General features: G+C 47.4%; 3 protein-coding genes and 1 non-coding gene across 5 annotated transcripts; 2 read left to right on the top strand and 2 right to left on the bottom strand.

The window, feature by feature from the left end:
* Positions 1–381: 381 nt before the first annotated feature.
* Positions 382–7,231, bottom strand: naalad2 (N-acetylated alpha-linked acidic dipeptidase 2). Its single transcript, XM_029172291.3, has 20 exons — positions 7,075–7,231; positions 6,697–6,808; positions 6,062–6,248; positions 5,348–5,449; positions 5,092–5,217; positions 4,858–4,938; positions 4,658–4,763; positions 4,498–4,591; positions 4,322–4,417; positions 3,976–4,061; positions 3,748–3,867; positions 3,535–3,617; positions 3,393–3,456; positions 3,250–3,317; positions 3,043–3,131; positions 2,691–2,781; positions 2,337–2,601; positions 2,164–2,245; positions 1,957–2,049; positions 382–1,848 (listed from the first exon to the last, which is right to left on the bottom strand). The coding sequence occupies exons 1-20, from the start codon at positions 7,154–7,156 to the stop codon at positions 1,659–1,661; spliced, it is 2,217 nt and encodes a 738-aa protein (XP_029028124.2). The 5' UTR covers positions 7,157–7,231; the 3' UTR covers positions 382–1,658.
* A 1,659-nt stretch (positions 7,232–8,890) lies between these two features.
* LOC114868579 (NADPH oxidase 4) lies at positions 8,891–20,949 on the top strand. 2 transcript variants are annotated; one of them, XM_029172309.3, is made up of 18 exons: positions 8,891–9,050; positions 9,442–9,537; positions 11,906–12,016; positions 12,260–12,344; positions 13,174–13,271; positions 13,358–13,385; positions 13,587–13,659; positions 14,318–14,398; positions 14,922–15,066; positions 15,717–15,881; positions 16,083–16,145; positions 16,647–16,707; positions 17,099–17,180; positions 17,595–17,714; positions 17,827–17,935; positions 18,506–18,574; positions 19,773–19,873; positions 19,953–20,949. In XM_029172309.3, the coding sequence occupies exons 1-18, from the start codon at positions 8,994–8,996 to the stop codon at positions 20,071–20,073; spliced, it is 1,665 nt and encodes a 554-aa protein (XP_029028142.1). In that variant the 5' UTR covers positions 8,891–8,993; the 3' UTR covers positions 20,074–20,949. The 2 variants fall into 2 exon arrangements, with proteins under 2 accessions (XP_029028142.1, XP_029028143.1); XM_029172310.3 differs by lacking the exon at positions 8,891–9,050 and having other exon boundaries at positions 11,875–12,016.
* Positions 18,918–18,989, top strand: trnad-guc (transfer RNA aspartic acid (anticodon GUC)). The gene has a single exon. It is a non-coding gene; the product is annotated as a tRNA-Asp (tRNA).
* A 685-nt stretch (positions 20,950–21,634) lies between the features above and the next one.
* On the bottom strand, positions 21,635–24,772 carry tyr (tyrosinase). The gene is made up of 5 exons (XM_029172366.3): positions 23,779–24,772; positions 23,347–23,563; positions 23,128–23,275; positions 22,845–23,026; positions 21,635–22,754 (listed from the first exon to the last, which is right to left on the bottom strand). Exons 1-5 carry the CDS (start codon positions 24,604–24,606, stop codon positions 22,507–22,509), a joined length of 1,623 nt encoding a protein of 540 aa, XP_029028199.1. The 5' UTR covers positions 24,607–24,772; the 3' UTR covers positions 21,635–22,506.
* Between the last annotated feature and the right edge of the window lie 1,652 nt (positions 24,773–26,424).

The following is a 26,424-nucleotide window of genomic DNA, read 5'->3' as shown; positions in this document are numbered from 1 at the left end:
TTTGTAAGTTGAGAAACTTCTCTGTAGTTGGATTTCCATAAAAGCCTAAATTGAGAAAGATATTAGTTTATTTTAGTTTTTAACTATATTTATTGTGTCATTTGCGACCTTTAATTTGATATCGATAACAGGAACATGGGGATTTTGTGTCACTAAAGATACAAAATAACATCCTGGTTCATATGCAAACCTACGTTCAGAGAGCAGTGAGCATGTAAATATGTTCAGTGTGGACAAGAAGCCGCTTAGTTTATTGTGGAACACGTGGAGCTGTTGATCAACAGTGTTTGCAGTGTTTGAGGTGTGGTTCCTAAATGAGACCATGCAGTGGGGCCTTTGGTTAACGCGACAGACATGAAACGTGCTTCCGTGACTGCCCAGTGCCTATAGAGGTGATAAATGCTTTATTTGAGGAGGAGGATGTAAACAGTGTCTTCATTCAGTGGAACCCAGGAGCTACAGTACAGTAAGTGGGTGCTGGGTTACAGCTCAGCTGCAGCCTCCGAAGGGGTCAGAGGTCAGAGGTCAGCAGCAGCAGGTTGCGTTACTGTATGTTGAGAATGACAAACCCCATCATGTATTTCATAATATCAAGCTGGATTCGGGTTCGTGCAAGGATTTTTCTCCACCATAGACAGGAAACAACATCCTGGTTTAAATTCAAATCCACAATCAGAGAGACACAGTGTCTGAGACTGTTTAGTCACAAATATAATGGCCTCTCAGTGAGCGTGTAAATATATTTGACAATCTCTGTTTACCCGTCACACTCCTTGCCTGCCACATTTCCTGGTTTTCTGTTGCTCAATGGACCACCAAAAAAACCACATCCTCCTGAACTCAGTGTTCAGTGTTTACTCCAACCTGGTACTTTGTGCCTGGTTCGTTGTTAGTTGCTCGTTATCATTAAATGTTAGTAGTTTGATTGTCTCACTCATGCAGTAAAGAGGACAAGGGGAGGAAAGCAGAGTCAGGCATGTAGACTCCTCACACAAAGGAACCAGGATGATGCTGAGATCGAACCAGGGCCAGTGGGGAAACAGTGATAACCAGTACATCACTGGAAACCCCCATTAATAAAGAACCTTCCAGTAGAAACAGGCTCATTTGACAGCAGCAGAACACACAGGCCTGTGCTCTATTGGTACGATTGTCCGAAGTCCATCGAGTCCAAGTGCACTTCCCCTAATTTCTCCTTCAAAGATGGTGGACGTACAGTATAACGTTAACACGTTGAAGCCAATAAGGTGATTTGGCTCCCTCTTGTGGTGACTGCAGAGAAGACGCCTGAAGCCACTCGACTGATTCAACATCTGGCAAACTTTAAAAAAAGTGTATTTATAAGGTTTATGTTACACAAAGACAACTCTCTGTGTGTGGAGTTAAATGCATCCGTCGAGAAGTAGCCGCCTTTATAATTTACTTCATCTTTGTGCTTCTTCATTGTTGCTGTGAACACTTCCTTAACTTAATTCACCTCCTTAGTTTTGTATAATTTTATTTTTACAAGATATTATTCGTTTCGTGACCACGTGATGATTCTATCCATCAAACCACAAGCCGAGCGTTTTCCTGTATTGGCTTGATGTCCGTCGCACGTGCAGCAGTGTCCACTCTCTGACCGCTGTCCTCTAACGAACAGCCGAACAGTCTCCGTTTCATGCAGGCGGCATTAGAGTCATCGCAGCGGCGTGAACGGTGAACGCCGCGACGCTGATCTGACGCTTGACTTCCTCCCAGGACTTGTGAGGCTCCGCCGAGTTCTTAATGTCGAACAGCGCGTCGTAGATCCCCGGGAACGACTCGCCCGCGTATTTGTTATGACTGCTGGGAGCAAAGATCACGTGTCTGAAAGGGGAGAAGAGGACGGACGTGAGGTGGAGACGATACACACACACACACACACACACACACACACACACACACACACACACACACACACACACACACACACACCTGTAGAAGGGTCTTCCAGGTAAACCCAGGGGGTCAATGAAGGCTCTCTCCAGGTACATGAGCTGATCGTTCATGACACGAACCTGCAGAGAACTGATGCACACACACACACACACACACACACACACACACACACACACACACACACACACTGGAATGTCAATCCCTCGTTTTTAGTTTGGACAACTGTGTTCTAATAACTCTTACTCTGCTGTGTTGAGGGTCTGCAGGCGCTCATGCAAACCCCTCGCTGCCACAGTGAAGTTCTCCACGGCGGAAAACAAAGAATCTGAAAAAACACGACAATCGAATGTGGACAAATTTTCAGGGGACGTCATACACGCGGCTCATTCGGGCCTCCTGAACTGCGGCGCACTCACTGAACGACACTCCGTACGTCTCCATGGCGTCCCGGTGCTGCTGCGCCAGCTGTGAGATGCTCCACGCGTACTTCCCCAGAGCGTCCGCGTACTCGACCACGTCCAGGGGGAGGAGCTGAGAGTCCGACAGGTGGAAGATGAGCCCGCCCCTCACCTGGGCCACCGCCCGGAGCCTCCTGAAGGACGGGTCGTAGAACCTCTCCACGGCCTCGAAGGTCTCGTACACGCTGTGGTACAGGGGGTAGCTGCTGTACTTCTCTGTTCTCTGCGGGCGCAGAGGGAACACAGAGGGAACACGGTGCTGACGCGGAACCCGTGACGCAGGAAGTCAGGCCTCGTGTGCAGAACACCCACCTGGTTCTTGGTGTACCTCGCTCTGCCCGAAGCGATTCCCAGACGGATGAAATAGGCCTCGAAGTCACTGCCGGAGCCCAGTTTACTGATCCTACGAGCGATGATTAGTTAAAACAGATCAACACACTAAAGCTGTGAAAAGTCGTATTGTAGCCGTAGATTCATGTCTTCATGGGTTCAGGAGGGAATGGACACAAACCGCTTCAAATGCATGTCACCTTGTTTTAATGTTTCTCATTTGCCATTTTTTATATTGTCTTCTTTGTGATCTTTTAACTGACTGCGCTTCACACAGTCGGACCTGTCGGCCTCTGGCTCTGACCCGATCAGGCCCGAGTGTGAGGCTCTGTACCTGGGTGCGTCGCGGTCATTGGTCCAGTTGTCCCTCCTGTGCCAGCTGTCGTACAGAGAGAGCTCCTCGCCCTGTTCAGGACTGGCTATCTACACAGACACACACAGGAGTGAAGCCGACGCACAGGGAGGGTTACGTGTGTGTGTGCGTGTGTGTGTGTGTGTGTGTGTGTGTGTGTGTGTGTGTGTGTGTGTGGGTGTAACTCGCCTGCTTGGTGATGTCATACACCAGCGTGTGCAGAGACGGGGTGCAGTCAACTCTCAGCGTGTACATGCCTGGAAATCATTGGCTGAGGTTAAACACCGCTGTCCATCGTGTTTGGAGAATCGCAGTTGCACACGCGCGCTCACCTTCTATAGCAGAGTCTGCGTTGATGTAGGCCACAGCTCGGTCCTGCAGCAGCTTGGCGTTGTCCTGTGGGTAGGAGACGCGTGCTCACTACTGTGTGTGTGTGTGTGTGTGTGTGTGTGTGTGTGTGTGTGTGTGTGGTACCTCTGCCCACTCTGTGGATCCCAGAAGTCCAAACTCCTCAGCGTCCCAGCTGGCAAATATTATGGTCCTTCTTGGCCGCCACCCTACACACACACACACACACACACACACACACACACACACACACACACACACACACACACACACACACACACACACACACACTGAGTACTGGTCCCGTTGCCTGTTACTCACTGGTGGGTCGTGTTGCACCTTTGCTGAGCAGTCGGCCTGCGCTCCTCACTATTTCGTGGACGACGGCAGCTCCAGACATGGGGTCGATGCCTCCGAACACCCAGGCGTCCCTGTGTCCTCCCAGAATCACATACCTGTCTGCACAACAGAGGAGAAGGCCATTCAGACACAACTCTAACCCTGCACCTACTGGCTGGACGGGCTCTAAGCCTTAATGACGGGTCAGAGCAGGCCGACGTGTCATACCCGGCTCCAGAGCTCCTCTTATCCTTCCAATGACGTTATAGATCCTGGTGACCTGGTTGTTAGTGTGGATGTTCATACGCACCTTCCTGACCAGAACAGAACAGAACCACCAGACGAAGAGGAAAGAGACACAAAGACACAAATCTGTTTAATGTTGTGGCTCATAATGTGAATGATGATGCGTATCTGTCACACAAAGGCCTCCATTGTGCTCCAGCTGCTCATTAAGGTCGAACAAGAGAAGCAACGAACGGGACGAGATAGTCAAATAGTAATAGACAGTGGACGCAGCAGTAGAATGAGAGGAGGTTCATCCAGAGACGAGGCGGAGGCTGGAACCACTCACTGGCTGGTGAAGTCGCCCGCGAAGCCCGGGCCGATCCTGTAGGACACATTCAGAGCTCCTTTCCAGTTGTTGGGAGGGGTGGGTCCTCCCATGTTCCTGTTGGGAACGGGAAACTGTTCTGTGAACGATGCTGTACACAAGCGTTGACGGGAAAGAGAAGAACAGGCTCCTCCTACTCTAGCAGGCGAACGGCGTCATGGAAGCCGATGGGATGCACGGGGATCCTGGGGAGGCCCACGCCTTGGTCCGGGCTCAGTCTGTGGGCGTATTCTGTGGAGGAGGTCACATGACTACGGCTCAGCCAGTCTCACAGCGTGCACGCGGGCGCTGCGTTACCTTTGGCCGGGTACCCGGGTGTGAGCGGGTCTCCTGCTCCGTTCAGGTTCAGGACGTTCCCCCTCTGGGCCCCTCCGCCGGGCAGGTTCCAGCCGTCGGGGTACGGCTGCACGACACACACCAGCGCCCCGGGGGTTAATAGTCGAATCAGCCGTTAATGTTCTACTGTACAAAGCCAGTGAATGTGCGTGACGCTCCACCTTGACGCCCGTGGCCCAGTAATCAGCTGGGTCTGTGAACATGATGATGCCCTTTGCTCCCGCTAACACAGCGTTTTTCACCTGGTGGAGACAGACACAACGCAAAAACTAAAACATACCATTATTTACTACTACATACACTGTACTGTACTACTATTTACTGTATGTAGAGGTTTGTTTTTGACATCAAGAAGCTCCAGGTATTTCTAAGTAACACACTGAGAGATTTCTCACCTTGTTGCCTCTGAATATTTTTCCATATCTGACAATGACAATCTTTCCAGTTGCATTAATTTTCATCTCCTGCTCCAGCTGGAAGAAGTCCTCTGTTCGACCATAGTTCACATACACCAAGTCCCCCTGGACGGAGAGAGACCCGAAGGGGGTCAGGCTTAATAATGCAGTTCAAAAGCTCTCACTCCTTCAGTGTGTGTGTGTGTGTGTGTGTGTGTGTGTGTGTGTGTGTGTGTGTGTTTGTGTGTGTGTGTACCTCAGGTTGTCCCTTTGCAGAGAAGGCGTTGTACGGAGGCACGATGTCAGAGACACCTTCATATCCCTCAGGCACTGGTTCAGCCAAGGAAGTATTAAAAACCTGAGCAACGGGGATGAAGTCGATCAGATCAAATTAGATGAAATCTGAGTAAAAAGCTTATTTTCTTACCGTCACCATATTAATTTGTCATGTTTACAAATATCACTATTTTTACTTTGCCACCGAATCTATCCATCCTCCAGTGCAGGTTAAAATCAGAGCATTCAGCTGCATTACCCTTTTTTAGCCCTTTAGCTGCATTTGTTGTTAATGTCCAATGCTAAATCCTGGTCGTAATCTGATCTGTGTTTAATTGCAGCACAGCCTGAACCCGGCCGTGTGGCCCCTGTGCTTGTTTCTGTGCTGCATCAGTACCTTCATGCACTGGAGTTGATTTCACAACAAGGCCATAAAGGAACCTTGGACTCCAAAGAACTGTCCTGTAGTATTTTGTCGAAGAATAACAGGAGTTGGAAAGAATGTGTGATCTACACACACACACACACACACACACACACACACACACACACACACACACACACACACACACACACACACACACACTGCAACTCCAAGAAGGGTGTTGCCCCATTAAATGGATATTAACTAAACAGCTGTGACTGCTACTCTACAGTATGTACTGTATGTATGAATTAGTACAGTGTGCAGCACCTCGTTGCCATGAGGATCCACTATGGAGATGTAATTGGGCTGCGTTTTGTTGGGATATGACAGCAGGACGTCGTACGGCACCATCTCCACGGAGTCCAAGCCAAACTCCTGCCACTCTGTCTTGATCTGCTCTGCGTATTTCAGGTTTTGCTCGGTTCCGGCCAGATGAGGGAGTCGAGTAAACTTCCTGAAACGAGGATATGAACAGGTGGAACAGCTGCAGCCCTTAAACATCTGCATTGTTGTTAATGCAGTTCCACTAATATAGTTTTAAAGTCGCTGTCCTGTTCCTCAATGTCCACACATTTAAGCAGCATTTTTCTGCACAGTCTCACGTAATGATTCATCCACTGATGATCCTGGGGGATTGAAGGGGTTCCGTCGGTTTTGGCCTGTGGTTTGTTGTGTGGTGTTGTTATGTGAATAATTACAGGACGGCCAGTGTGCGAAATCCCAACACATTTAGTGGCTGACAGTTCTCGCCTGGTGTTTCTTTTTTTAAACTCTATGAATGGAACCCTGAGGACGTGTGGTGGCGCTTGTCTTTCACAGGACACCGCTGGACGCCGGCCTCCGCCTGGGATCACCTCCGCTAATACACTCCACAGGTTTAGCGTGTTGGCGGCCAGTTTTACCTGAGATGCTCTCTGATCTGGTCTGACTGCATTTCATTCAGAAACTCCTTCAGGTGCTCGTCGAAGCGGCCGTTGTTTTCAGGGCTGTGATGTTGGGGCCTCGCAAACCAGCCTAAAACACAGCGGCGTCAGTGAGCAGCAGTGTGTTGTCCAGTTTGCAAGTACAAAGTTTACAAAAAGGCTGGGCATGTGTTCAAGTCCTACAATAGTATAAGTCACAAATTAAAAATCTGTGTTTAAAACTCAGTGAGGAGATAAAGTCTCCTTGTTGTGAGTCTCTGTATCTATCATGACTAATAACTCCATCAGTACTCAATAGAAACGTGCAGATGCTACATTGTGTCCACTTCAAGGTTCCGCTGTGCTACTGTTTCTTACCTATGGTGAAACCCAGGAAAAACAAAGCGGTCACAACCACAATCCAACAGATCCATCGAGTGACCCTGTTCTCCTTCCTCATCGCTCCCCCAGAGGCGTCCGCTCCGACACGGCCAAGTCTGCAGAGTGTGCGACTGCAGAGACCGAGATAGAGAGCAATTTGTTTAAGTAGTGCACGGTGGGGGAAGAGCAGCGCAGTGGGAGAGAGAGGGAGAGAGAGAGAGAGAGAAAGGGAGGGCGAGAGAGAGAGAGAGAGAGAGAGAGAGAGAGGGAGGGAGGGAGGGAGAGGGAGGAGGGTCGGCTGACAAAGGCAGAGTGGTTGAGACTCACAAAGAGCCTGCTGGTCATTAGTGCTGTGCTTAGCCTGAGAACTGCCCACTGTACTGTGCTGACTCAGCACAATTCAACATGGGGAGTTAAGAGTTGGTACAGTAAGTCCATAGAGTGGAAAACAGGAGCCACAGGAAGCACGCAGGAAGGAAGTTCATCCATTAATGTAGTGTACAAATAAGTATGAAAACAAAAAGTGAGTGTTCTTTGTACTTGGGGCCGTTTGGAAACCGCTCCACTCCGTCCCTGCTTTGGGTTTGTGGCGTCATCCTGCTGTGTTTTGCTGCAGCCTCATTCATCCAAACCTCAGCCGACACCGGCACCACTGCCCCAGGAGCAGAACACATGCTTCTGAATGAGCAGACATGGGTTCCCACACTATCGGGCCGGCGCAGCTGCAGGGCGGCTTTCATGCGGTGGGCTGGAGCGTGAAGCGGGAGGAGACGCGCAGCTACAGGAATGTGGGGAGGACACAGGCCACAGGCTCAACCTGGAACGGGTCAGAGAAGAAGAGGAACCTCACTTTGAGAGGAACTAAAGCACCTGTGGCTGGGGTCAGAGGTTGAGTCAGAAACACACACCGGGTGATTGAGAATGACCTCACTGAGAAAGAATCCGACACCGCAAATACTAACAGGGAGAAGGAGAGAAACTATGCCTACTACAGGTTTAATCCTTTTACATAATGATAATCAATATTCTTTTATATTTCAGTTTACCTTCTGGTCATTGTTTGGTTCAGGGTTTGATCATTTTTAAATGATTATGCACAAAAAATACACCTGTTATTCTGTGGATACCTTATAATGCATCACTGTTGTGTACAGCTGTTACACTCTACCCGCCTCAACCCAAAGGTTTTAATGTGCCTCCAGAGAGTTGCCTCCATTCAGCATGAGGTGTTGTTGCCACAGATGTTGAGGGAGCAGACCTCACCCAAATACATCAATCTGGTTCATACTGGTGGTGCTGGACAGAACAAAATATGGGATCTGGGGAGGCCAGTCAATGCACGACTTCTCCATGAAACAGGCCATTGATTCACAGACACAGCTAAATGTCTTATAATATTATAACTTATTGATCACAACTGGTTTAATCATGTTTAATGATTGAAACAAGCCTAAATTAGACCAGTAGGTTTCCACGAGCTGTCCACGTGAAAGCATAAATACGTCTCTAGCGCCCTCTAGTGACGCTAAAAAGTCACGAGGAGTTACTTTTGTCCCGTCGACCGTTTTAATAATCTTTATTTGAACCCTTGTGTTCTTTTACTCAAACTATTCCGGCCGCGTTCGTCCTGAAGGTCCTGTAGTGATACACGGTGAAGTATCGGTGTCGGACGCGTCATGGCGTCGGTCTCAGCTCTTCACACGCCGACTTGTTGTGTTTGTTTGGGGGATGAGGAGTGGGAACGTGCCGGCGGGAGGGGCGGGGTGGGCGCGAGGGGAGGACGGAGCGCAGCGCGGCGCGGCGCGGCGCACACCGGCCGGTGCTCGTGGACGCGCGCACACGCGGAGACGCGGAGCTGCGCGGAGGACGGTCGCACCGACGCCGAGTGGGAGCGTGTGGACACCGCGGAAGGCGTCATGGTCGTGTCCGTGCGGAGCTGGGTCGCCAACGAGGGAGGAAAGCACTTGGTTCTGGTGGGAGAAAAAATGGATTTCGGAGCTGTTCGGCTCCACTGAGCTTTCGTTGTACTTGTTACTTGTTGCTGCTAATATTCAAGGCGGTTTTTAAAGTACGTGCCCCAAAACTGCGTAACTCCAACACAATATCAGCAACAGGCCGCAGGCCGGTTTGACTGTTGGTCAGTGTGGTTGTTTTACTGCTTTACATGCTCCACAGCAAAGCTTTTACTGCGTCATAATATATATTATTATAGTTAGTATTAGTATGTTATTGTTAAGTTATAAATTATAGCCAGACACAGCTGACACTTACCAGAAATGGTTGTTTGATTTGCTGCTCTATGGCTGTTTATTGTGTGTGTGTGTGTGTGTGTGTGTGTGTGTGTGTGTGTGTGTGTGTGTGTAGATGCTGTGGTTGGGAGCAAACAGCTGGCTGTTCACAGAGACCTTCCTCTTCTACTACACTGGGAAGCAGTATCACTACCTCTACAAGATGCTCGGGGTGAGACTCACGAACCAGCGCTTCTCTCTCAGGATGGACCGGACCAGGTTTTTCTAAGTGATATAAACCTCAGCTCTTTGAATTGATCTCCAACCTCTGTAAGACGCGTAAGGATCAGCTGGTGTGACTGGCGTGAACTAATTACAGGCACAGTCTTAAACTGTGGGCTCGTTGGACTAAGTGCTGTCACTGGTCCTTCCTGTTTCCACGAGACCCTGTAATGTCACGTTAGTGCATCGCGTTTAGTCCTCCGCTGCGATCTGTGCGCGTTAAAGACACGCAGGCATGTGTTTGACCTTCCACATCGCGTCATCTCCAACGTAGCTTAAAGGGCCGTAACTGATGCTAATGAGAAAAACCTGCACTAGCTTTTTACTGTTTGCTCCTCGCTTGGTTCACGCTTGGCTTTCCAGTGACCGCACAGGTCACAGCCATGTTGAGCTGCCATATTTGGTGACTCCAGCGATTTCTATTAATATCCTGGATGTATATTATTATTAGTCACCTGTCACCTTTGCACATTTAATGGGCTATGAATCTAAACCATGGGACAGGAGTCTGTTTAATGTGTGTGTCCATCAGCTGGATGCAGTGTGCTGGGTCGTTGTGTAGTAAAATGAGCCTTGGGACCACACACACACACACACACACACACACACACACACACACACACACACACACACACACACACACACACACACACACACACGTATACTCAGAATTCAGGAATTCAAGGCTCAGGAGCTTCAGTGTAATTGGTATCACAAGTTGATGTGTTGAGTCTGTGTATGGGATTTTACTGCGTGAATACGGCTGCAAACGTTTTTAACTCAGGGTTGTTTTCACTTATTCTTTCTGTAGAGTCATAGCTGAGGTTTATGACACTGGGGTGACTTCTATCCTAGTGTTCAAGGTGTGAATCTATGTCTACTGGGGATTGCATGTGTTTCCACCAATACTGGGGACGGTCATTGACTGCTGTCAACACCGATGAACTCAGGTGCTTTGACAAGACTTTTGCTCAGACTTATTTACTTTTCACACATTTTGCTTGTGTTTTGCAACTAGAAGCCTACACTTGAAGCATGACTTCTGTCCTGTGTGAGCTTGTTCCTCAGGCACTCTTCTAATTGTGTCTGCTGTCATTTGTACAACTACTGTTTGGATTTCTTATCTTGGTTTGGATTTTTTTAGAGCATCATGTGTGAGCTATTCATGTGCTGCCTGAACAGTGGGAGGCACCAGGGAGAGAGGGGCAAGTGTGGGCAAGCCACTGACTGTGACTGACTAAAAGCCCTGCCCCAGGCTGTGTGTGTGTGTGTGTGTGTGTGTGTGTGTGTGTGTGTGTGTGTGTGTGTGTGTGTGTGTGTGTGTGTGTGTGTGTGTGTGTGTGTGTGTGTGTGTGTGATATCAGATCTCTGTGGTTTTGCGATCAGCTGTCTGTCTTTGAGACGTTGCGTTTAGTGGATGTAAGATGTTTTAAAGCCTAAACTGCACTGTACCAGTTCAGTGATGCGTCTGTTTACGTGCTTCACTTCTTTATTTAGGAAACTCCCACTTCTTTCAGCTCCCTTGTCCTGTAAAGTCAGACTGCTCAGCTGACCTCCCTGTTCCGTTCTCCCTGTAACCTGTTGCTTCCTCCTGGTTCTAGGTGCTTATCTTGCAGACAGGATGTTCTGATATGCATCTGTGCTCTTTATGTCACGTTATGTGTAGTTACCAAACCTGGAACCAAGGCAGCTGCGGTATGTGTTGGCCAGACACAAGTCCATGTCATAAGTCAGAAATATAACATCTGACCTTGGACTGTTGGCGCCGTAGCTCAGCTGTATTGGGCAGTACCAGTACAGTTCTGGAAGGTTTATTAGCGTGAACAGCAAATCTCTACTTCTGTTTCATTGTGACTCACCTTTTCCAGAGAAGCCTCAATTCCCAATGCTGATTCTGCTTCAGTGGCAACAAACCCGGTCCTTTTATATCCAGAAGCTGCACACACTCACCTTTCATCGGTCTCTTAAGCAGTGATAGATGTCAGTACATGCACGGCTGCTTTGCTAAAGCAAACGATCTTTAATTTGGCTCAATGCAGTTTTTTTCTGCTCTTTGTTGAAAACCTGTGAACACAGAGAATAAAATGACCATTGGAACAAATTACTCAGACAAACACACTTACAAGCAGAGAGCAAATACAGTATATGAGACAGTCATTAAATAATGTATTAGATCACTATTAGAAGGCTAACGATGGCTGTAATCACTACTGGTCCCACTGTCTGTGGGACCAGTTGGTCCAGATCCTGACAGGAAGCCTTCAGAGGCGTTTGTCCCTCATTTCAGCTAACATCCTGACCATGCGTGTGCTCCCCAGCTCGGGCTGTGCATCAGCAGGGCGTCTGCGTCTGCGCTGAACCTGAACTGCAGCTTGGTGCTGGTGCCCATGTGTCGCTCCCTGCTCACCTTTGTCAGAGGAACACGCACGGTAAGGAGCCTAAAGGGAAGATGGGGGGGGGGGGGGGGGGGGGGGGGGGGGGGGGTGAAGCTGAGGGAGGAGGGTGAACATTGTATTAGGGTGTTGCTGCTTCTAATCTATAATTTTTGTTGTTGTGTAGCTTTTATAAAGAGTCGTCAGAATTTTTATTTAATAAGTCTGAGGTCTATTTGAGAAGGCAGGCGGTCGGGTTTAAATGACTCGCGTGGTCTCAAGTTCAGTCTGCCGTCGCAGGTGTCGAGCAGAAAGACGCGCAGACTGCTGGACAAGAGCAAGACTTTTCACGTGGCCTGCGGAGTCGCCATCTGCATCTTGTCTGGTAAAACTGCCACCGTCTCTATGTCTGTGGGTGTGTGAGGGTGCAGAGTGTGGCTAAAGGGCTCCAGGCAGCCTCAGCATTCCTGGGGTGCATGCTGTGACATCATTCCAGCTGTATGCGTGTGTGTGTGTGTGTGCGTGTGTGTGTGTTCTTAGAGGGACTCACTGAAGATGGTGAAGGTTTGTGCTAGAAGTCATGGAATACATTCAGATACATAGAAATATAAGAGCAGTGTCAAGGTGTCACGTGTTCCCTAACTCTTCTTTCATCTTGACCAGTCACTTCTCAGCTCGTCAGCACTTCACACAAACACGCTTCTCTGTAGGTGAACCTCTCATGTTGTAACAGCAGCCAGAGACAATCAATGACAGCCAAGGGAGGGGGGAGGTGATGTGGGAGTGAGAAAGGATGTGAGTTAGGGGAAAAAAGGACCCTTGTGTCTCATGATTACACCCTCTAATTCCATCAGCTGTTGAGCGGCTGCGTGGTTCGTCTATGATGTCAGAGGTGGTGTGTGTGTGTGTGTGTGTGTGTGTGTGTGTGTGTGTGTGCGTGTGTGTGTGTGTGTGTGTGTGTGCGTGTGTGTGTGTGCATATGCGTGTGCATGTGTGTTTTGCTGACTTCTTGCTGAATGGACAAAGACAAGCTTGTGCGGGTGTTCGACTCGTTAATTTTGACCTTTATGTGGAGCTGTCGCTGTGTGTCTGCAGTGCGTGTGTGTGTCTGCAGTGCGTGTGTGTGTCTGCAGTGCGTGTGTGTGTGTCTGATGCTGTTCGCGCACAGAAGCGCGTCTCCTCATGTCTGTGCAACATCCTCTGCTCTGTTTTAGTCGTGCATGTGTCTGCCCACCTGGTCAACGTAATCAACTTCAGCGAGAGCTACTCGGACGAGTTCCCAGCCCTGAATCTGGCTCGTTACAGAGGGGAGGTGAGCCCCAAATCAGATCCCAGATCAGCCCCTCAGCCTGTTAACATGTTAGTGTCGTCATGTTAACATGACTGTTTCTTTCATAGGATCCCAAGCTGATCATTCTCACCACAAGTAAGAAAGACTATTCTTATTGTGAACTCAACCGCTTCAGGAAGCTGCTAAATGTAGAAACAGTTCTGTTTGTCAGATTTGTACAGTTTTAGGCCTTGTGAGTCGAACAGATTTCCTCTTTGGCACATCGTGCAGCTTGTGTGTTGGGATGTGAGTAACGCTGACGCTGTCGCCGTTCTCTTAATGCTTGATTGTCTTCAGTCCCAGGAGTCACCGGCGTCCTGTTGGTTCTCATCCTCTTCCTGATGTTCCTGTCGTCCTCACACTGCGTACGGTAAACAAGCCTCACAGCCTCTGTGCTTTGTGTGTCCGATGGCCTGGAGGTGTCGGGTAAAGTAGGTGGAGCGGCGTTTTACCCGCAGACGACCGGAGCGAGCACTTGAAGAGTTGACAGGACCGTGCCTGAGTTTATGACTCACCTCTTTGTCTGAGAAGAGGAAGATGGAGACGATAGAGACACACGCTGGGAGAGTTCAGTTACAGAGCAAATCCTCACTAAGTGTTGCACTCGGAGCGCTGTTATTACTCAGGTCATGGTGGGTCACGCAGTGTGTGTGTGTGTGTGTGTGTGTGTGTGTGTGTGTGTGTGTGTGTGTGTGTGTGCCTTCTGCACCTGTGTTAAGAGCTGAATAGTTCTAAGGATAAGAGGCTTAAGATCTGTAGATAAGTGACTGTAGTGCCAGGGAAATACCGACACGATGACTCACAACCTCTTGGCTTTAGGTTTTTTTACAAATTGAAATTATTTAAGTAAACATTAGAGGTCGCATCATTTATAATGTCAGATCGTCCTTGAACCTTTCTGCGTATCCTCTTGTTTCTTAACTTTGTTAATCTTTGTAGCCATAACCTCTCCTAAAAAAACATTATTGTGTGAATATCGTAAAACTCTCTGCAGAAACAATTGGTTGTGATCTCTTCTTGTTTTTCAGCGTCTCACACTATGAGATATTTTGGTACACACACAACCTCTTCATTGTCTTCTACGTCATTCTGATGGTGCACATGGTCGGGTAGGTGTCTCTAGTGTGTGTGTGTGTGTGTGTGTGTGTGTGTGTGTGTGTGTGTGTGTGTTCCTTACATCAGAGTATGGCCCAAAAACCTTGTTTTTCTACTTTGGGCCCCTCTGTGATGATTGGGGTAAGGGGCTAGGGAAGGCATTATGTCAAAGGTAAACCATCCAATTTAATCCATTTATTCAAAAACGTCATGTTTTGTACATATGAATTCTTCTTCTTACATGTGACTCTTGTTCAGTTTTTCGTCTTTCTTTCTTCTTTTCTTCCTTCACATATAATCAGAGCACAGGAATCTTTTAGCTCCTTCCTGACAGACACACAGCAGTGGAGCCAGTGTTTGCTTGTACATGCCCGTCCTGTTGCTCCACTGTTTTATGCTACTTCATGTTTGATTTATATCCCGGTGATAACAACATGTAGCTAATCGGCAGCAACCGTGGGCACAGTTCACTCATAGCACTTTTGTTTTAATGGTCTCCCGCTGATGCATCACCTTAAGTCTCCTCTCCGTCCTTAGGGGGGCTCTAAAGTATCAGACCAACATCGAGGCCCATCCTCCTGGTTGCCTCGAACCCAATCGGACCAGCACCGAGCGGCAGAGCGAGGAGCTGCAGCAAGGACGATGCCGAGAGGAGGCTCACTTCCAGCCACACTGCCCCCAGGTGTGTGTGTGTGTGTGTGTGTGTGTGTGTGTGTGTGTGTGTGTGTGTGTGTGTGTGTGTGTGTGTGTTTGTGTGTGTTTGTGTGTGTGTGTGTGTGTGTGTATGTGGCAGCAGCCTAGTACATTAAAATAACATTTGAATGTAAAGGCGTGTGCGCTGGGGGAAGTGCCTGTGTGTGTGTGTGTGTGTGTGTGTGTGTGTGTGTGTGTGTGTTTGTGTGTGTGTGTGTGTGTGTGTGTATGTGGCAGCAGCCTAGTACATTAAAATCACATTTGAATGTAAAGGCGTGTGCGCTGGGGGAAGTGCCTGTGTGTGTGTGTTTTATTAGAGGCGTTGTGCTGTTAGGGAGGGGCCGACGTCCTCTTTTACATCAAGGCCTGTGTTTGTGTGCGTTTCCTCCCGTGTGTTTGATTATGTGTTTGCACGTGGTCGTTTAGCAACAAGCTCCATGAAATCCTCCCTGTGCTCCCGGCTCCAGTGCAGGTGTGAGTAATTAGCTGGGAAGACCCTGCACGTCTCATATCAGATCAGTTCTCAACTAGACGATCGACTAATAAATACTGCTGCACGAGCGACTCACCCGTGTGTGTGTGTGTGTGTGTGTGTGTGTGTGTGTGTGTGTGTGTGTGTGTGTGTGTGTGTGTGTTCAGACCTGGCTGTGGGTGTCCGGTCCGCTCTGCCTCTACTGTGCGGAGCGCTTCTTCCGCTACATCCGGAGCAGTGATCCCGTCACCATAGTGACGGTGATCAGGCACCCCTGTGATGTCATTGAGCTGCGTATGCTGAAGAAGAACTTTGCAGCTCGTCCCGGGCAGGTGAGGAGCCAGAACATGCTGCTGTAGTCTACGACGAAGTGCATCTTTGACCAGATGGAGTTTTGTCATAATCGGCTTTGTTTGTTTCTTTGTTTCCCTCCCACTGTTTCCCTTTCACGTCCATCTCTCTCTAATCCCCCTCTCTCTTCTATCTGACACCCTCCTGCCTCGGCATCGCTCATCATCCTTCACTTTCCTCAGTACGTTGTCCTTAACTGTCCAGGCGTCTCTTCGTTTGAGAACCATCCCTTCACTCTAACAACGGTAAGAATAATAACAGCTCATTGTCTCAACATCCCGTTTGCCGGCAGATGAATCGAGACATAATCTCGATGAAGTCACGTTGAAAAACTTCCTGACTCTGCACACGCTCACACTGGGTGCATGCCTGTGCCTGGCGTGTTCTGGAGCTTTGAGGAGGAGGGCAGAGAATCACTCTGACAGAGAGCAGACAGACCCCTGAGGCTAGTAGCGCTGTCTGCCAACAGAAAAGCTGTGTGTGTGTGTGTGTGTGTGCGTGTGTGCGTGTGTGTGCGTGTGTGCGTGTGTGTGTGTGTGTGTGTGTGCGTGTGTGCGTGTGTGCGTGTGTGTGTGTGTGTGTGGTGTAAGCCCTATGTAAAAAGTTGTGCTACTGTACAGTACATGTGCTTTATGTTGTGTTCCTGTCCTTTTGTGTCTTCTGTTAGTGGCACGTGAGAGTGTGTAGCTGGTCCACTCACGTGTGTTGTTGCTGTGACTCACTATCTCCTCTCTGCCTCCCTGCAGTGTCCCACAGAGAACAAGGAAACCTTTGGCATCCATCTCCGAGTCGTGGGAGACTGGACTGGTACGCACACACACACTCATTATTTTGTTGGTATCAGAGCTCACAGGATGTGGACCACATTGTTTTGTCTTCACTCTGGATGCTTTTCTGAAACTTTCATCTGTGGTGTGTCTCTCTGTCTTAATGTGTGGGACTGTTTCTTTGCCTTGAAGTTGGCCTGATTCCCAATGGTTGTAAAGGGAATTCAGAGTTTAGAGGAAGCTGTGGCCTTTGGGAACATGTTCAGGCATTTTCATTTGCTACCGAACAGGAAGTTTGGTTGTTTGCATTGGCCCAATAATCTGTGGCGACATGTTGGAGGGAAATGCTAGGATGTATAGATGAGACAGCTACACTCCAGTGTGATCTCATTATTTTTTTTTTTTTTTATATTTTGCTCGTCTCTCCTCAGATCGCTTCACACAGCTGTTACTTCCTCAGCCGAGGTTGGGCCTGGAAATCCTTCCCATGATGCAACAGAGGCGATACCCCAAGTATGTCCCTGCACTCTGTGTGTGTGTGTGTGTGTGTGTGTGTGTGTGTGTGTGTGTGTGTGTGTGTGTGTGTGTGTGTGTGTGTGTTTGCGTTTAGAGCCTGTGCAAGTGATGCTGTGGACATGATTTCTCATGAAGGCCCAGAATCTCAACAGGTCATAGGTTTTGACCCCCGACCCCTGACCCTGTCCTCTTCCTGTGCTGTGCGTGAGAGGATGAGATCGATGGAGATAAAAAGAGGGAGATTAAAGTCTGGAGGGACTCTGTGTTTGTTTTAGTGACTATAATCCAGAACTAAACAAACCATAAAGTCCCCTCTTTGTCTTTCTTAACTGGAAAACCGCACAGACGTGAACAAGCACATGTTGTTGAGGTTTTTCACTTACAGCTACTGCACTTTCATTCTGTCTCCAGGCTTTATGTGGACGGTCCATTTGGAAGCCCGTCAGAGGACGTGTTTAACTACGACGTCAGTTTTTGCGTCGCCGGTGGAATCGGAGTCACGCCTTTCGCCTGTGTGCTGCATGCGCTCCTGTGAGTTGTGAAACAAAAAGCCACTCGCCGATGAACCATTCATTCATTACTTTGCTGAGCAGCTAATTAATGTTCCCTGACCACCCCCCACCCTCCCCTGCTGAACACCCAGCGATGGTTGGACGGGTTTCAGGTTGCAGAGGCTGTATTTTGTGTGGGTCTGCAGAGAGCTCCAGTCGTTCTTCTGGTTTGCAGAGCTGCTGTGTGCCCTTCATCACAAGGTCAGAACAAACGTACATGCAATAGTCAAAAAGTTAGAATGGCTGCACTTTCTATAACTAAGTCTCTCCTCAAACCTCTGATTACGTGAAACGTGACTTAACCCGCAAAGATAATCCATTTGCCACCTGCTGCTGGGGAGGGAAGCCTCCACTATAGTGTGTGTTTGTTTTAAACCCGGTCTACAATGTTTTAAGGGGCAAGAAGAGGTCAGAGGGGTTAAAAGCAAGCACAGCTGGACGGGGAAGGGGATACTGTGACACCTATGCTTTCAAAGTCTCAGAAGACAGACTGTGTTATATATTATATTTTATTTCTATTATATATTAACCAAATATAACATGCTAGTTTAGTTGACTAGACTTTAAGTTTGTAAAATGTAACAGCTCATTAGAAATAAAGCTACTGGCAGAAAACACTGTTGCCAGTCATGTTCTTTGCATGTTCCGCCATCTTGTGGCCATTAGTGGTGGAGCATCTCTTTCAAAATAAATAGTAAACGTGCGTTTCTCTGATATGCCTAGACTTAAAGCACAAAACACTGAACTTTCTATGTCTCGTATGTCTTTCAGCTTTGGAAGGAGAACAGACCAGACTACCTTAATCTCAAACTGTACGTCAGTCAACCAGAAAACCTGCAGGTAGGCCACACACACACACACACACACACACACACACACACACACACACACACACACACACACACACATTTGTCTTTCAGTGGATTCTTTACATGTTTTTTTAAGGCTGAGCCACTAGAGGTCAGTATAGGACAGAGTCAGGAACCACACGTACATTTACATTTTACTTGTAGAAATGCATATTTTTGTCTCTGACTCTAAAATAATGGTCATTTATTGCCAATATTCGAATAAGTAGCATGTTAGTACTATTTCTAAATACCATAATAACTGATATTATGGTAATATGATTTGTTTTATTGTTACTGTATTTAACGGAACCTGCGGAGTACTCATTGTCATCTCCTCGTTAGTATAGTGGTGAGTATCCCCGCCTGTCACGCGGGAGACCGGGGTTCGATTCCCCGACGGGGAGTATATTTATTTTTCTCAGCGCTGGATTTTAAACCAAGCTCATGAGCAGCTGTAAAACCACATTCCTGACATGTATCACGTCCCCGTAAGAAGATCCACGTTCTCCCGAAAGCCTAAAGCTGGGAGCTACGTGGAGCGTGTTTGCCTTCCTTTTTATTGCGTTGTTGCGTGTCCCGGCTGGGGGAGGGGCCTGGCTCTGACTCCACTCAGACACGGCTCTATTGGCGCTGCCTGCGGGAAATCAGATTGCCCTGTTTACAAAGCGATGCTGAGCCGTATCAGGAGGTTGGAGTAACTGCCTGATCGCTCTCCAGTGGCTTCACTCAGAGATAAAGTCAGCTAGCGCGTCAGTGTAACACCACACACACTGAACCAGCGTGTTGAAAGGAAGTGCTGGGGTTTCACAGCTTCCAATGGCGGAGACAAAAGCAAGGGTCGTGACATGTGTGAACTCCTTGTGATCCGTCGGAGGAGCTGGAGGAAGTGTCCGGGGGAGGGGAGTCTTTGCTTAGACCGCTTCCCCGCGGCCTGGCCCCGGATAAGTGGATGAAGACCCACAGATAAAGTTTGAAACTGTCTCAATTAAACCAAACCAAATAATGCAGCTCATTGTATTTGAGCAACCTAAGTGCATAAGTATCTACAAAAGTGTCTGTAATATTGCAGTGAACAGCGTTGACTATTAGCATGAATGTTGCTCCACTGATAGGAGGTAACAACTGATTTCTGTGCATTAGTTCTTTCCAAACATCCTGATGTTCTCTGTGCTTTCCCGTTGTCTTAGCGCATGTCTGAGGAAAGATACCGCCCACTCGCCTCCAGGCTGCTGGTTGGTCGACCCAGGTGGAAGCACCTGTTTGACGAGATTGGAAGAAGCAATAAGAAGTACGTGAAGGCAGCCTAGAATGGCGCCGATCGCTAAGGCTGCTAATTCAACTCACTGTCTGACTATGTGTGGTTTCAGCAAGCGAGTGGGAGTCTTCTGCTGCGGACCAAAGGGCATCTCCAGGACCCTTCACAAGCTGTGCAACTCGGCCCGGTTCCCTGGGACGACCTTTGAGTTCAACAAGGAGTCGTTCAGCTGAGCTTTTACCCATACGTGCACTTCAGGGTCCATATCATCAACCTTGGACCGGATGGGTTTTGGTTACTTGAAATTGTGACGTCCAAGAAGCTTGAAAGAAACTGTGCACATCTGTGAAGACAAATGAGACATACACTCACGGGTTGTACACCATTAATATAATGGTGATAATATACAGTCTTGAGTCTTCTAGTTTTCTATACACAGATACTGTTTTTAAATTGCTCTTGGATTTCATCATTTACCCTGACTATTGCCTTTTGTCCTGCTGGCGTCTAATGGGAGCACGAGCAAAGGCTCTGACACTACTACTTAAAGTTTGCACCTACAAACATAATAAGATAATTCAATGAGAAATAGAAAAGGCAATTAGTCTCTCAGACACACAGTGACTTGAATAACAGTAAAACAAAACAGTGCCCTGTTCAGCTTATCTATGTTTATACCAAGCAAACCTACACTACACCTCAAAGCAGTATTTCTAGTTGTTGTTTTGTTAAGTTATTTGTATGTTTAGAACTCATTTAATGTAATCTGAAACCTCTGACAAAGGGCATATGGCAATATGCTGATTTACACAAGGAGGATAGTGGTTATAAAAAATTTCTACGTCTGACACCAGGTTTAAGTTACTCTCCGGTCTCAATATAATAATAATTTTAAAAAAACCTCCACACTGGAAACACTAGGAATCAAACTCTTGATATTCCTCATTTTCATAACTGCACCTACTGTACTATTTCACCACCTATTTAGCCTATATGTATTTAGCATTTGAAAAATACAAATATTCAAATGTTAAATTGTTTGTGTATTTGTATCTTGTTCTTTTTAAAGAACAAAACCAAATCTGAAATAAAGTATTTTATATTTATTATATATTGATTACCTGCACTATTTCTTTTATACCATTTTTTAGATAACTTTACTTTCAAACACTGAACTTCAAACAGGTTAATATCACTAAAATGAAAACGTGTGACGTGCTGCACATTATTATGCAATTATATTTGATCAGTAACAGTGGTGCCTGCGTGTCGAGTTATTCTATGTCTGTTGTCTGTGGTTTTATGTTTTACGCTCGCAAAATTTATATAAATGTATAAACATACATAAATGTGTGTGTGTGTGTGTGTGTGTGTGTGTGTGTGTGTGTGTGTGTGTGTGTGTGTGTGTGTAGAGCAGAATTTGTTTTCTTGTAACCAGTAATGAGACCAAAGTAGATCAGGGCAGATCTACAGATCAGAGACTGAGCCGTGTAGGATGAATGACACATTTGGCGTCAGTAGACGGAGCCAAACACTAAAATGGGAAGCAGGAAACGAGATTGTACATGTTTCCACTACTCCCCCACTACTATCCTGAATGACACAGTTCTGTTGTTTTATACCCTTAACTAAACCTAGCAGACAAATAAATATTGATTTGATGATTTACACTTAAACTTACTATTATTCACCTATCTTGTTTATTTTTGTTCAGTTGTTTAACATTTGTTGAAATGTTTCTGGCACTTAAATCATTTCAAACCAGTATATCAGGAAAAAAAAACTGAGAGAAACTCGGGTTGATTTTTTTAATGCAGCATGTACAGTAATGGTTTACCTTCTCATAAACAAGCAGCTACATTTGTTTGATTGTGAATAACCACAGGTCACCATATCATGTTACACTGAGATCAGCAAGCACCAGTCATAACACACGTGTGTGTGAATTAGTGTTTCATATATAACACGTTTGTGTCCAAAACTTAATAGTTTTCAAGTAAACTCCTGGTGCAGTAATAATCCTGACATAATGCATTTTCCTAAAGGCACGTAACAGCACTCGGAGCCCATGTTTCTTGCACCTTCAGCATATTGACACAATGATCTTTGTTTCCTTGAACTACAGTATATTAAATTAAATGTAAATAGGGGTGCCTGGGGCCCTTCACTATACAGTAAATGCAATCTTGCTTAAAGTTCACTACAACAATGAAATAAATTACATAAAATATGACTCCGTTCAAGGAAAGTCAGCAAAAGTTGTAAATGAACTTCATGGTTATGTAAAATACCAACAAGAGAACTTTCTGAACATTTGATGGCAAATAAAGTTTAATATATTAAGTTGCTGAATGTTTAATTTAATGTATGTGTCTAATTACTAAATTAATATTGTCTGTCATTTAAATGCTACCAAACACTAAATGGTCAGTTCACCTAAATGCTTCAACACATTCCTCCATTCAAAATGTGTTTCATTGTTTAAACATCTCATGTATAATGTTGTAATTTAAACCAATTCATCATGGGAAATCAAGTACACATGATTCAGAATTAAAGTCCATTAAACGTGTAATGGTAGTAATATACGTCCCAAAGAGTTTGCACATTCACGTCCAGCTCATGTTCATATACATTATGTACAGGTCTGTACAGTACAGTGTGTGTTACATAGTGGTCTGAAATGAAGCTGAGCCTTCCTCCGAGCTGCTCTGCAGCAGTGGCTGTCTCTCCCCGTAGCTCGACGCCCTCTTCCTCCTCTGGTTACGCCTCCACTTCCGCCTGGCAGTGACGAGCAGGACGGCAATGACTGCAACAATCAACCCCCCCAGGAGTCCGGCCCCTAGGAGCCACTGCCAGATCTGCTGGGCCTGCTCCAGGTAGGGCGTCAGAAACTCCTGGACGAAGCGCTGGCCTGAGGTGAGGATGCACACGGTCGGACGATTTAACACGTACACAATGAGAAGCTGTTTTAAGTGTGCAGTGTTAAATAACCTGTACTGACCAGGGTCCAACAGGTACGAATACTCATAGCCCAGAACCTTGTCGGACAGGAAGTAATCTCCGTTCCTGTAGAGCGGCAGGAAAGGCACCATGTAGTAGCCATCATTGTGGCCAATGGGGGCGTTGGCTCGTGGGTAGCTGGTTCTGGAGGGCTGGTGTGTTCTGAGCCAGCGCTCGAAGATGCTGGGAGATGAAAGTATGAGAAGGAAACAGGTGAAGAAGACTAAAACGCATAAGCTACTATAATAGCACTGCATAAGGTGTCTCCATTACTGTCCCTATACCTGTCAATGAAGGCGTGGTGCACCAGGAACACGGGATCATTGGCCGAACCCTGTACTGAGGACATGGTGCCGTTCATGAAGACGTGCAAGGAGTTGTGCATGGTGCTCTGGCCCGGCACTGCCAACCCTGTGACCGGGCTGGCGAAACCTGCACGACGGGGACATGTAAAGTTGAAATGACAAGACAACAGGGTTTGTTAGCGTGTCTGCCAGTCCTACCCTCCAGGACGTTCCTGAAGCTCATGTTGGCGAATCGGTCCATTGCTCCCGTCTCGTAGTCGGGGAGGTTCACAGTGAAATCCACATCAGCTGTGGTGGGGATTCGTGGCACGCGGTTCGGATCATGGTTGCCCGGGTTACGCAACAGTGGACCCTCGCCGGTAGCGTTGCACAGGGCCTCTCGGTTGTTGTACTCCTCTGGCTGGCTGCAGATCACCTACACACACACACACACACACACACACACACACACACACACACACACACACACGCACACACACACACACGCACACACACACACACACACACACACACACACACACACACACACACACACACACAAGCAAAGTGAGGCTTGTTGTGGCGCTAAGAGGAGCTTTTAGTCTGAAGCACATCACAGATTTGCTTTATAACAAATAGAATTGTTCCCACCTTCCATGAGGAGAAGATTGAAGCCGGGCTGATGAGGTTAGGATTAAGGGAGCTTCGTCCACCCATCAGCGCGTCGGTGCACACCTCGCAGGACTGGGCATTCCTCCAATCCCAGTATGGAATGGTGAAGTTAAAATCTCCCGTCAGCTTCCGTATCTCGTTCTCCCAGTGCAGCAGGAAGACTCTGTGCCAGGGCAAGAATGCTGCCGATTCATGGGCAAAGTCGATGTCCCTCCACACATTCCCTGGTCCTCCCAGGAAGGTGTCCCGGGACACGTAGTAGTGTATCCAGACGAACAGGTCGTACGTGTTGATGTCCGAGAACATGGGGTTCTCGCCGTTCTCTCCCATCTCTGCTCTTGTCGCCGTGGAAATCACATAGTCCCGGTTGATGGTGTTTTTAGCCAAGTTCAGATAAGAGATGAACTTCTGCTGCTCGGCGCTTGACATGGTCATAAGGTTCCGGCGCACGGATTCCCTGTACTCGGCGCAGTTTGACCCCCAGTAACCGAACTTACATTCCCCACAGTTAAAACCTCCATAGTTCCCTGCACAGCGGCACGTGCGGTTATAGAAAGCTAAAGGCCAGCGCTCCCTGTCGTCAATCCCCGAGTGCGGGTACTGGGGTCCGTGGGGCTCGTCCAGGACCACCACCTCGGCGCAGAAGCCCCGGCCTGACAGGGCGCCACAGGCGGAGCCGTCGCCCTCCCACACAGGACAGCACTCTTTGGTCCGAAGAGACTCCGAGTTAGCACAGAGACGCGGGAACTGACACCAGGAGGTCCCGAGAAGATGCAGCAGGACTACAGAAACACACAGGCGCCGCATGGTTAAAGGTCGTAGTCGCTCCAGTGTCGGTCACAGAAGCTGGGCTGCTTCAAATGTAAGAATGAATGAAACCCGCTGCCACTACATTCACTACCGAGCCTCCTTCAACCTTCTCTCTCCTCCACTCAGCCTGGCGTCCCCCCGTTCTCCCCCTACTCACTGAGCTGCTTTAGGGGCCGTCCTCTGACAAAGTGTGTGATCTCATGCACCCAGCGCACAACTAGAGCCCTCACACCATCACATGCTAGGCATAATATTCCTGATTCCGCCTTCATTTGGTCTGGAGAACAGCTGACCTCTGCTCCACTGGACCTCAGGCAAAAAGGTCTGTTTGAGTGTGTGTGTGTGTGTGTGTGTGTGTGTGTGTGTGTGTGTGTGTGTGTGTGTGTGTGTGTGTGTGTGTGTGTGTGTGTGTGTGTGTGGGTGTGTGTGTGTGTGTGTGTTTTGCCGACTTCTTGCTGAATGGACAAAGACAAGCTTGTGCGGGTGTAGACTTGTTAATTTTGACCTTTATGTGGAGCTGTCGCTGTGTGTCTGCAGTGTGTGTGTGTGTGTGTGTGTGTGTGTGTGTGTGTGTGTGTGTGTGTGTGTGTGTGTGTCTGGGGAGGTTAGGAATTTGTGCATGATCAAGTGTGTACGTGCAGGTAAGAGAGTAAATATAAAGTTGTGTAAAAATGATATTACACAGTTAATTCAGTTGCTTTTTCTCTGTGATCTTTGCACTTTTAGGTTTTCAGTACAACCACATTCTGAGCATCAGTCAGTATGTTTATTGTGCTCTCTAGAACTTAATCACTTCTGCTAATGACGTCATTAGCAAATGGCATCATCATGTTTAATAAGTCTGCTTATTAAAGCATGGTTTTGGGCGGCGATGCACCAAAAACAGAAATCACATCTTTAATCTGAGGATGGAGTCGGCCCAGCCTCACTGTGGACCTGGCAATGGGTGGTTACACATGAAAACAATTATTTCTATTTGGTAGTTTATTTATTAGCTTGATTGTTCAATGTGTTTATCAATTAATAATTATGATCAATGATGAGTCCTACTGTACTTTGATTTTTACTTCTCTTATTACTAAAAGTCTGAAATGTGTATGTTAGTTCAATCATTCTGATGTGAAAAGGGGACTTTCATCTTTCCCTTTTTTTCCTTGGCGTAAAATCACTATTAGGATCAGCATGTCCACATTAAAGGGCTGATTTATGATGTTCCGTGTTGTGTCCTATGCCGCGTTTCATGCCACATTATTGACATTGGACCATGGCAAAGCTTTGATTTTTCACTTTAGAGAGATGGGCCTGTTGCAGTGAAAGAAAAAAAGCTATTTTCCACAGAGGAAAACAGGCATTAAACTTGTATCATGTAACTGGTGATCATAGTGCAAGAAGCACAATCAGTTAATGCTAATGTAGTATAAACACTGTAAGCATCATTTGACAATGATCATTATGATTAATAATGATAATTATTAATTATAATTACATAATACTCGGACTACAGTGAGTCTTTGACAGCGTTTCCCATCCTGTACCACATGGTAGAGCATGACGATCACATGCACACAGCACCAACGTTCAGTAAGAAAACTACCAAAAGAAGCAGGGGAGTGAGGGAGACCTTTCTCGTACTGTATGCTCTGCCTCCTCAGGATCAGCCCAGAAAGTCATCCGCCAGCGCCAGACGGAATCACAAGCCGGTCACATGCTGCCGCAGCCAGGCACGGGATGCGGCTTATCCCTCTGCAGGAATGCGGTGGGGCGCAGGAATGAGCATCACAGGATGAACCTGTCCGCGGGGCTCCGGGGGCCGAC

The sequence above is a fragment of the Betta splendens genome, chromosome 13, assembly GCF_900634795.4.
Source record: "Betta splendens chromosome 13, fBetSpl5.4, whole genome shotgun sequence".
In the NCBI taxonomy this organism is placed as follows: domain Eukaryota; kingdom Metazoa; phylum Chordata; class Actinopteri; order Anabantiformes; family Osphronemidae; genus Betta; species Betta splendens.
Note: the sequence above shows the minus strand (reverse complement) of the source record. Positions and strands in the feature narration are given on the sequence as shown.

Coding starts and splice junctions, on each gene's coding strand:
- naalad2 (XM_029172291.3), bottom strand. CDS start 7,156: ATGAGGAAGGAGAACAGGGTCACTCGATGGATCTGTTGGATTGTGGTT. Junction 6,249..6,696: donor CAGATCAGAGAGCATCTCAG/GTAAAACTGGCC, acceptor TCCTCGTTTCAG/GAAGTTTACTCGACTCCCTC. Junction 3,868..3,975: donor AAGAGGAGCTCTGGAGCCGG/GTATGACACGTC, acceptor TCTGTTGTGCAG/ACAGGTATGTGATTCTGGGA.
- LOC114868579 (XM_029172309.3), top strand. CDS start 8,994: ATGGTCGTGTCCGTGCGGAGCTGGGTCGCCAACGAGGGAGGAAAGCAC. Junction 15,067..15,716: donor TCCAGCCACACTGCCCCCAG/GTGTGTGTGTGT, acceptor GTGTGTGTTCAG/ACCTGGCTGTGGGTGTCCGG. Junction 19,874..19,952: donor ATTGGAAGAAGCAATAAGAA/GTACGTGAAGGC, acceptor GTGTGGTTTCAG/CAAGCGAGTGGGAGTCTTCT.
- tyr (XM_029172366.3), bottom strand. CDS start 24,606: ATGCGGCGCCTGTGTGTTTCTGTAGTCCTGCTGCATCTTCTCGGGACC. Junction 23,276..23,346: donor CTTCAGGAACGTCCTGGAGG/GTAGGACTGGCA, acceptor CCCGTCGTGCAG/GTTTCGCCAGCCCGGTCACA. Junction 22,755..22,844: donor TTCGTACCTGTTGGACCCTG/GTCAGTACAGGT, acceptor TCCTCACCTCAG/GCCAGCGCTTCGTCCAGGAG.